This window comes from Mytilus trossulus, chromosome 4 (genome assembly GCF_036588685.1).
Source record: "Mytilus trossulus isolate FHL-02 chromosome 4, PNRI_Mtr1.1.1.hap1, whole genome shotgun sequence".
NCBI lineage: Eukaryota > Metazoa > Mollusca > Bivalvia > Mytilida > Mytilidae > Mytilus > Mytilus trossulus.
The window spans coordinates 96,180,947-96,192,659 of NC_086376.1; the positions used below are offsets into that span (position 1 = coordinate 96,180,947).

At 35.1% G+C, this 11,713-nt stretch overlaps 1 protein-coding gene across 1 annotated transcript; it reads left to right on the forward strand.

The window, feature by feature from the left end:
• The first annotated feature begins 4,102 nt into the window (after positions 1–4,102).
• On the forward strand, positions 4,103–10,652 carry LOC134716416 (uncharacterized). The gene is made up of 6 exons (XM_063579412.1): positions 4,103–4,418; positions 4,851–5,021; positions 6,207–6,392; positions 6,818–7,082; positions 7,561–7,713; positions 7,989–10,652. The coding sequence occupies exons 1-6, from the start codon at positions 4,312–4,314 to the stop codon at positions 8,277–8,279; spliced, it is 1,173 nt and encodes a 390-aa protein (XP_063435482.1). The 5' UTR covers positions 4,103–4,311; the 3' UTR covers positions 8,280–10,652.
• Positions 10,653–11,713: the final 1,061 nt, after the last annotated feature.

Sequence of the window (11,713 nt, forward strand, 5' to 3'; positions counted from 1 at the left end):
TATTTTTAATGGCAGACAATACTCCTCCTGAGGAGCAGACAGACGAACTTGATACACTGACAGATCTCGGTCAGTTAATGACATTTTATAGCCTTGTCTCTGCCCAAAAATGGTTATCACTTTATATGTATACGATCACGTGTCGGCTTCAATTGTAGATTTGTATTATTTATCAATATTTTAATAATAACATACATATGTATTTAATTGCAGATGATCAGACCCTGCCAACGCCTGCGGCAGACGAAACCACTGAGTGTCATATTGGTAAGTTTATGTCAATTCCTAAATGAGCTCAAAAAACGCGAAACTCTAATAGCAGGTGTGTGCAAATTGGTGTTGCCTTTTATTACATGTATACGATCACATGTTTTCTCGATCTACTATCAACGCTGGGGAAAGACCGATCAATTGAATATTGCATTTACACAAACCGTCTAGCGCGTGAAAAACGTATTAGTTTTGGATTGTTGTATTTTTCCGTCATATTCATAATAAACATATATATAAATGAAAACTTTCAAATATCTTTATTGAATAGATGAGAAGGCCAACACCACCACCAACAACAACACAGTAGTGGTGACAGCCGAGCTACACCATCACAGCTCGGATAAGTCTTTGAAAAGTGAGTAAACAACAATTCTTCTTAACATGTCCTGTACCCAGTAATGAAAACGGCCATTGTCTATTCTGTGTGTGTTACATTTTAATGTTGTGTTTCTTTTGTGTCGTTGTTCTACTCCTATATCTGATGCGTTTCCCCTCAATTTTAATTTGTAACCCGCATCTGAATTTTTTGACTCTCAACCGATTTATGACTTTCGAACAGCGGTATACTACTGTTGCCTTTATTTGGGTCATTATTGATCAATTATGTGTTAAAGTGGAAGAGTATTTTCAACAAATCGAGACTACAAAAAGGGTAGCTGGTCACAAAGGACTTATTGTTGGTGTAGTAGATGAATTTAAAGATCACCAAAACCTCAATATTATATCAACTACAATTTAATGATATCCGCCAATTTGATACATATACGGTTAAATTTCAACGAAACGTCATCATCTACTTTAAATTAAACTAACCTTTTTCTATGTTAACAGGAAAAGAGCAGAATCTGATACGACCGTCAGCTTTCCAAAGGACTAGTAAGTAAATTATGCGCTTAACAATTATCGATAGGTGTATTGGTCATGAAACTGGCATTGAAATACCGAAAATTCAGGTGCAATAAAGAGCAATTGATGTTGTGGATTTTCATAAAATACAATGATTAACTCATGTGTTATCAATTCACTCATACATAAACTATATATCAAATTTAAACAAATTAAAAAGGATGGGCAATGATCACAAACGTTTGTCTTGTTTTTTCCAATAGCGAGAGAGAGATTTTGCAACGGTGATACATCATGTACATAATGTTTAGTGATGCTTCTTATGACTCAGGTTATTAATAATAAAAAAAAAACACATTTTCTTCTTCAGGACCACACCTCCCCATTCCGGACTCGGACAGAATAGGTAAATATAATATTACATCGTAATGAAAATGCAATCATACATATAACTATACCAATCCTTTTTTAATTCATATAGCGACGATAATAACAGTGTGGTGATAGTACTATTAATACCAATCCTTTTTAAATTCATATAAAGACTATGATAACAGTGTGGTGATAGTAAAATTTAAAGTTGTGGACAAAGTGTTGAAAGTGCATTATGACAGAGCATCATTTTATAATTTTCAGTTCCTTTGGATTCCGAGGACGACCGGATAGAAATACTTTGTAAGTAAACACCTTAATTCTTTCCTCTGCAAATGAGGAGATGTCGGCACCTGCGCTAATACTAATGACCATACTGTCTGAAACAGTAGTAATGCGGAATCTGAAAAGGATGAATACTTTCGCAAACTACTGATTAGTCCATCATAAAAGGAATTATTAAATGGGTGTTGTAGACCCAGTGCCATAACCATGATAAAAGGACGACACCATATTCCTTTGAAGCATAAACACATGTTTTCTTATCACTATTGACACTCGGTAAATACCAGAATATCATGAATAACCACTTATTTTGCTTCACTGGAATAAATGATAGTAAATGATGTACAACACAAATGAACATAAATGTTTCTCGTTTCTCGTTTTGTTTATATAGATTAGACCGTTGGTTTTCCCGTTTGAATGGTTTTACACTAGTAATTTTGGGGCCCTTTATAGCTTGTTGTTCGGTGTGAGCCAAGGCTCCGTGTTGAAGGCCGTACTTTAACCTATAATGGTTTAATTTTTAAATTGTTATTTGGATGGAGAGTTGTCTCATTGGCACTCACACCACATCTTCCTATATCTATAAAATACGTATATGCATATTCATCTCACAGAGCATGAACTGTGACTAATGTAAACTATTTTTTACAGCATCCGGGGACGAATTCCGGATAACTAAAGAGGACATTCGACAATTGAAGGAGGATCGGCGGGAGGATATAACCCAGCGCCCTCCACAGCGGTCCTCCCGCCGTTCCAAGCGCCCTTCCCAGCGCCCTTCAAAGCTGTCGTCACAGCCCCCTTCAAAGATGTCACAGCGCCCTTCCCAGGTAAGAATGAATAAACGTATATAACAGAAAGACCGAAAAGAAAACTAAAAACACAACATGAACAATTAAAAAAAGGGTGGCGACATCCATAAATGACAAACCAAACGTTCAAACGTTGGATACGAGCGTAAATTTCCAGAACTAAAACACTTATTTTGTTTGTAACCCCACACTTGTATAACAGCTAGGTATATTATAAATAGCGAACAGTCCTAACAAATTGTAATGACCATAATCACTGAAGGGAATCCCAAAGAAGTATGATATGTAAATATTACGAAAATGAACCAATGGAAAATAAAAAAAAAAACAACAACATCGTCACAAAATGAATACAAACATCTCCAGAAAGGGGTGTTGCCATATGACACACATCGTATCTTGCATGTACCTATTGTTGCGTATAAATATTAGTTTTTGTTCTGTTGAACTACATATCAGTGTTATTTATACTTTTTTAATGACCAAAAAGAAATTGAAACAGACCACTTTGTCGTTTCCAAAAGTAACTGTGCCTGCACCTGTACCTGCACCTGTACCTGCACCTGCACAGGTGGATTCAGATGTGGAAATTATGGAAGTGGTGGTGACGGAAAAACAGCCCGTGAAGAGAGCCGCCCACACAAAACAGAGGACAGGAGAGACAGTAAGTAATACATAATGTTGCATGGACATCCTTATTTACGATTTGATAGTGAAATATACATGCATGACTGCTATTTACTGATATCATCAACATATTAATCATCACCGACATCGTATGAACTTACCGAATATCATCACTATGGAACCCTAAAATAGACATGCAGAACTCATATGTACTGGTATGATTAAGATGTTAATCATAGTCTACATCGTTTTAACCTACCGAAGACCTTCACTATTGAACACTAAGATAGACATGCATGACTCCTATATAGTAGTTTCATTAACACAATAATCCTTACCTATATCATACGAACCTACCGACACCATCACTATTGAACCCTTAGATGTACATGCCTGCATGACACCTATTTACTGGTATCAGTAACACATTAATCGTATCCTATATCGTTTCAACCTTTACAACTCCATCCCTATTGAACGCTGGTTTTTATACTGTTCGCTTTATAAATGTGACAATGACGATACTCGAAACCTTTATTGTTCCAATTCAGTTACACAGACAAATTGTTCATGGTGTTCCCATAGCGTATAAAGAATCTGTACGTAATAGCCGAAGCGTATTGAAATTTTTGCTTTACTTTTTATAATATATGTATTGTATGTTCCAAGTGTGAACATTACAATAGTGAATAGTTTTTAATAGTTCTATGAATGCCTACACTGACGGTAATGTGTTAAAAAAACAAAATTTAAAGCGAATGAATGGGTTTTAAAATCACTATTATAGTGTCATAACATCAATTAATTTCGTTCCTTCGTCGTGGATCAACGGTTTCGTTGGCAATTTTTTCATCTCGTGGTTAATTTTCAGAAACGACAGAGATTGGACTGTACAGTCCCAGGGTGTGGTGCCAGCGTCGTGAATGTCACACGACATCTCGCCGTCAAGACCCCTGCCCACTTGGCTGTTGACGTGCAGGATTATATCCCTGTACGTGAACCAGCCAAGCGTCAGTATGGGGGCAGACGGGTCTGTTCCATTTGCGGCGTTGACACCATACGCCTGGACCTGCATCTTGTGCGTTGTCACGACATGACACGCACAGATGCAGACTACAAGAAGGCCTGTGACGAGTCGGCGGCCCATGTTTACGTGAGTGAGGAGAAGACTCACCTGCAACACTCCATTGTAGATTATGGGTATGTATTATTTAAATAACCTGTACCTATGCACAAAATTCCTGTAACATGCTTCTCAAGGCTCTTTCGTTTCGTACTGTACTTGTGTTTTTGTTTACATTTTGTGGAATTTAACCGTCAGAGATAAATCTTTACTAGACAACAAGCCCGTCTGGCGTACAAAATTATAATCCTGATACATTTGATAACTATGTAAATACAAAATTTAAAAGTCCCGTCTATCTATGATTATTTTTTTCATATGCATTAACTGAAATACTATTACACAGTATTTCTATCTGTATTGTGTGCATTAGTGTTCAAATGACCCAACATTGGGTTCTTTCACACCTGTACCTGGTAAACCTTATAGCACTGAAAGTTATTAAATTCCTCTGAAGTTGTATTGTAACAGGTGACCATAATATTTGATTATATTTTTCTTTTATTCAGAAAATCTCTCTCTGATCGAGCGACGGGTTCCAAAAAGTCGCTGGGGACCACGCAATCCCACACCTGTGCCATAAATTTTTTCTTGGACAGCTTGTCCAAGGGAGCCATTGATGGTTTAGAAAGAATTGGGGAGGCCAATGGTCTCATTGACCAGCAGCTCCAGGCCAAAAAGTAATTATCCTTATATAAGCAATTTCAACAGTAAATGTACAAATCATATTACACTTAAATCACATTTTATCCGAGGAATAGATAATCTTACCCGTATTGGCCACCACTGTGTGTCATTTTTAAGTCCTGACTGATCTTCAACTTCAACTATATGTTTTCGTTGGATAACTATTTTTATTTCATCGTCACTGACGACTCTTATGTAGACGAAACGCGCGGCTGGCGTATTAAATTATTAATCAGGTGCTTGTAATAACTATTGATTGCAGTGTAGGGGGTTATTGCTAAGAATTAGAACATAACAAAAATACAGTACAATTGATCTAACAAGTGTACATGTCACACATTATTTTGGTACTAAATTTTATATTTCAAACTGTCTAATTATATTGATTTCCATTATGTACATTTCGTATACAGCATGCATATTTTATTTATTCAATACTAAGGATGATCTCGAAAGTCACTTTGAATTTACATGTCCGAAATATTTGATTACATCTGAAACATGCAAGATTATAAATTTCTATTTGTCAATAACCTTTAAAACTCTAAGCTAATGCAAACATCTTACAAGTTCGTTATGCAACTTTTATACGGTCATATCAAATATACACATAATTTTAATTCACCGATAGATTGATCACCTATCGTAATTCTCTTTGATAAACGTAATCAATCAGTTATCTAAATTCTGTTGACGAAATGACCATTACAAACTTTGTCGTAAGCAACGCTATTTGGTATTTAAAGAAAGATAAATTTATATTCAGGGACTCCGTTTGGATATGCCAACGAGACTACATGAACTGCGTTCGGATTTTCCATCGCATTCATATACGTTGTTTTTGGTTTGAAATAACTTAATTGTAACACTTTTATTTCATATTTGGACTTTATTAAATGAATTTGGATTTTACCAATTTGTTAATGTTTACTGTATTGAACTGCCGACTTGTGTGTGAATAAAGAGCTAGTACCCCGCATTGTGGATCGTTCCCAAAGACGGAATCCCACCCAAAGCCTATCTGGCAATATTTATTTAGAAAGATGCAAAATCATTCTTCATATACATATCCCCTGTACTAGAGGGTAGTGCTGTTATTTGTTGGTACGCATTAAAGATATATTCATTCTATGTGGGTTTTTTTGAATTAATTCATAAAAATGTTTCATTTTTTTCAGAATCCAACCAGAGAGCATGAAGGCCTACCTTCATAGCCTGGCCAACTACCTGAGTTACCTCTCCGGATCCAGCAAATGGATGAGGCACATTCAATACACACCCATCCAGCTGCTCACACTAGTCAACAAGTTAAAAAATATGGCCAAGTCCCTCAAAGAGGATATAAACAAGAGACTAGTTGAAAGGTACAATTCTACACTCTATATCTTAAGGGTTTAAAGAGAATTACTTAATCACCCTTTTTACCTGACCCTTCACCAGTATAACTGGTAAGAATACGATACAAATTACATTAAACATTTATAGGAAGTCACATCCTTGAACATGTGTCCACACCAAATGTCTTTTTTATCGATTATTATTTACAACCACTGGGTTTATCACCTTGTTCTGGGATGTTTCGTTGATTTCTTATACAAATTTTAATACCTTTAAAGTACCGGATGAAAATAACACCAACCACACGTCACTCGTAGAAACACACGTCGGGTGTATAAACACATATCTGTTTGGTCATTTGGATTAGAAGTCACGTCACCTTCAAATTATATATTACACACAAATTACGGCATATAGATAAGCTTAAGACTTTTTTTTCCCTTTCTTACAGACAGGCAGCCGGGGAATTAGACATTGCCATAGAGGGATGGATGGTGGGCTCCTACTTGAGCGGAGACCGCCATTCATTCCTCCACAACATCTTGGAGGAGGCAGGCACAAGAGCGTTAACGCAACCCGAACAGCTGGAAGTGCGTAATTGTCTGATGACCCTGCTCATCTTGACCAACGCCAAGAGAGCAGGGGACATTACGCACCTCACAAGAGACCAGGTGGTGAAGGCCAAATCGGCCAAGGGAGAGGATGTAGAACTCTTGGTAAGTAAATATAGATTAAAATCATAATAAATTATCCACGTCTCTAGTCATATTGAAAGTAACATTACCTGCGTTCAGTTTTTAGTTTCTTTTGGTAATGAATCAATATTGTGGCAATTATAAGTAAACAATTGATAATCTGTTCAAGTGGCATTTAAAGAAATTGGTACGAAACAGTAAACGCCAGTATGAGAATAACACTTCATCTATTAATGTTTGGCGCTTGTCTCAAGTCCAGAGCGTTTGGCCTTAGTTAATCTTGTAGGGATTCAGCCTGTACTGAAATAATCATTTCAAATACGCACTTTAATTTTCCTGGCTGCACCAGGTGCGTACAGCTGTACACGTCAAAAAATACAAGTAGCCGATCACATGATAACTACTACCTCACTTGTTTATGTTTGTCGTCGGATGTTGTTGTACAGAGAGTAGTATAAGTATATATGTTTTTATATACAAGTTTAACTGTCATTTTCAGGTGTACGAACACAAAGAGGCGAAATCCGGGAAGAAGTGCCCAATACGGGTCACGGCCGAGGTTTTGGCTTTTCTACAGAAATTTGGCAAACATGTAATGAACAACACCACTTACATGTTTGTCACCAAGACTGGAACGCAAATTTCATCCTCGGTAAGTGAATAATATTCAATTTCAAACTGAAGATTTATTTTATCATCTTTGTTCTGCCATTTAATTAGTGAAAATTTGTTAGTGAACCAAATAACAATGTCACAATGGCCACTTTGGCAATATAAGGGTAACAATTTAGTGCAAGCAAAATCAATAAATGTATATTTGATGCAGCAAATGCAATCCTTCTTGGTTGTATGCTACTGATATCGTTACGTAATTACAGGTTGCACTTACTCTGATAAAGTAACTAATACATATATTCTCTTTTGCAGTCCATGTCCAAGATGGTCAATGCCGAGTGGCAGAAGTTTGGCAAGTCCATTGGCAAGGACTTGCCAAAGTTAACAGCCAGCTTGAACCGCAAGCTGGCTGTTACTACCATGCGCGAGGCAGGAGCCAACCGCCAGGAACAGACGGCTTTGGCCAAACACATGGCCCACAACCCGGAGACAGCAGACCGATTTTACGACAAGAGTCGGCGTACCAGCGACCGACATGCTGCTCTGGACTTTGTTCAAGGACAGTATAAGCAAGCGTTTCAGGAAAAAGAAACAAATGTTTAAATAAGGAAATTTCAAATACCTTTCAACTTTTAAATTATTACAGGAGCCAAATGTTTAATTAAGGAAATTTCAAATACCTTTCAACTTTTAAATTATTACAGGAGCCAAATGTTAAATTTATTAAACTTTCATGCAATCCCTAACATCAAACTTTTTTGTACCCAAATCCATTTATTTTACCTATTCAAGATTATATATCAGGCACGAATTACTTGTCAGTATTCTTTATCTTATTCATTTTACTTCTTCCTGAAACGCTTGTTTGTACTATGACACCCCTTGTTATTGCTTTAGTGTGTTTATTTGTTTTAAAACCTGTTTATTTCATGTTTTGTGTTTTTAATGCATGGGTTTGTTACATTTATTTCGTTAATTACTGTGCTTAGTATATCTTGTGATATTGTTATAAGTTCGATATTTCATATTCTTTAATGTAACGGATCATTCCAAACTACTGAAAGACATAACTTTAGTTACTTCAAAATTCAATTTCTACAGGGGTAAAATATAAAATCAATTAACCTTTCATTTTATAAGATCAAACGTCTTTATCCAAATGTACTTTTTTTTTTTACATATTCCACATATCAAATCATAGATTTTCGCTTTTCGCTTCTTATTTCGGATATGACATCCCTTGTAATTGTTATATTGTGTGCATGATGTTTACAACCTTTTTTACAATTGTTAAATGTTTTATTTCCGTTTTCATTCCATGTGTTTGTTATATTTAGTTCGTTAATTGTTGTGCTTATTTTATCTTGTGATAATGTTATGAAATCTAAATTATACATACTTTAATGTAACGGAGCATTCCAACCTACTGAAAGACAAAACTTTTGTTACTTCAAATTTCAATTTCTACAGGGGTAAAATATAAAATTAATTCACCTTTCATTTTATAAGATCAATCGTCTTTATCAAAATGTACTTTTTTACATATTCCACATATCAAATCATAGATGAGTTACTGTAGTGCTTTTCAATAGTGGTTATTTTATTCATTTCACTTCTTATTTCGGCTATGACATCCCTTGTTATTGTTATATTGTGTGCATGATGTTCACAACCTTTTTACAATTGTTAAATGTTTTATTTCCGTTGTTATTTCATGTGTTTGTAATATTATTTCGTTAATTGTTGTGCCTATTGTATCTTGTGATAATGTTATAAAATCTATATTCTATATACTTTAATGTAATGGTTCATTTCAACATACTCCAAGGTTTAATTGTACATGTGTTTGTATTCTTTCAATATATGTAACCAAGTAATATGTAGATAAAAAATTACGTTCACTGTCTCACATTTTTATGATCCATAGCCTCGTGCAATTTATCTATTTGTTGAAAATATATTTCCACGTTTCTTTGCATTGTTTATTCTTTTAGTTTTGTTGCATTTATATACCTCACCTATACAACAAATATACAAACAAAAAAGGAGGGTGGGTTGATTGTGTATCTTCATTAGTCACTTAATTAGTTAATATCATTTACCTTTTCTACTTTGTTAACATGCTTTTGGTGTTATATGAAATAAATGTTCAATTGGTCAAGTAGCCGATCACATACCGTATATTTCACTTTTTTTCTGTATTCATACGCAACTCATTCATCCCAGTAGTACCGATATCATATTAATAATCTCCCTATGTTCTCTTGCAAATGCAATCATATGTTATTACCCAATCACCTAGTTATAAGGTTATTTTTCGGTAATTTTTGTCATTTTTTTCATTGCGACGAACTAAACTCTTCTTCGCACATTCAGTTGCCTTCTTGATAAGGTGTATTTGTTTTATTAAACCAAGAATGGCCTCAATTTTCCCTGATCATGATTCATTATTTGAAAATCTTAAAAACTCTATAGACAACTTCTCCCAAAAAGGGGAAAGTTATTTTAATTGGAGACTTTAATGCCTGGGCTAGAGATGTGTTTCATTATATCGAACTAGACCACATTTCACATATAGATAATAATTATCTTCCAACAAACTACTCTGAAAATGACCCATTAATATAAAAAAGAAGATGCGGTATTATTGCCAATGAAACAACTATCCACAGAAGACCAAAATGACACAGACATTAACAACTGTAGGTCACCGTAAGGCCTTCAATAATGAGCAAAGTCAATACCGCATAGTCATCTATAACAGGCCCCGATAAGACAATGTAAAGCAATTCAAACGAGAAAACTAACGGCCTTATTTATGTAAAAAAAAATAAACGAAAAACAAATATGACACATAAACAAACGACAACCACTGAATTTACAGATGTAACCATAAGACAAAACAAGGATACAACTGTAAATGATCAATGCAAATATAGTATTGATCTTTGTTTCGAGTCAAAAATAAGAATTCTTAATGGCAGTGATGGGTGACTCCCTATGTAACTTCACCTATTTTTGTCCAAATGGTAGAAGTAATATAGATTGTGTTATTGTCAGTGAAGACATTGTAAATAGTTTTCCTTTTCTATTTGTACTTCCCTCTGATGAGCTATCAGGTCTTTGTTCTTATGGTTTAGTTTGAAAACTTGAAGAAGTATAAACATAAACAATTCAAACAAGATTACAATTTTACTTTCCTAATCCCAGGAATTTATTTTGTAGAAAATGGTAAAAATGAATACATATCTGAGCTAGAAAATGATGAAGATAAAAAAAAAATGGAATCCTCAATGGTCCAGGAAAAAGATATTTTAAAATACTCCAACTTAACATTAATATCACGATTAAAGCGGCAAAGAAATCATTTAATTTCAAATTATTCAAAAAGAAAAGAAGCATGACTGGTATAATGGTAATTGCTTCATTTTGAAAAAAGAACTTCGCAATTTAGACAAGAAAATGCGTTGACATCTCATTAGTCCGACAACCATTATTCCGACAGCCCATTACTCCGACAGTGCATTACTCCGACATTCCATTACTCCGACAGCCCATTATTCCGACATTGCATTGTTCTTATGTGTATGGGTAAACTTTCTCTAAAAAGACCAATTCCGTTCTCTGTAACATTTGTAGTTTTCCGTTTTGATCCCAATTATTCTTTTCATGCGAGATATAAGTCGCAGTACATATGAGTTGATACACATGCTTATTGCAACTGCTCAGTTCTTCCCTGATCCCTCTTTTGTTTTACGTGTCTGGGTATTTTATTTTTCTTTGCATTTTCAGTCTGTGCTGTTCTAGTTCGCTGTGTTTTCTGTGTGTGTCTTGATCTATCTTCTTTCACTAGATCGTCGGTTACCCCCTTTCGAGTATCAGGGGAGTGATGTTTCATCCCTAATAACTACATCAAGAAGTATATCGGAGTTTGATAACACTACCCGCCCTCTTCAGTCGCAACACTTTCTACCCCTTGTATCACACATCTGAGTTTTATTCAAATTATTAATTTATTTAATAAATTAATTTTGTCG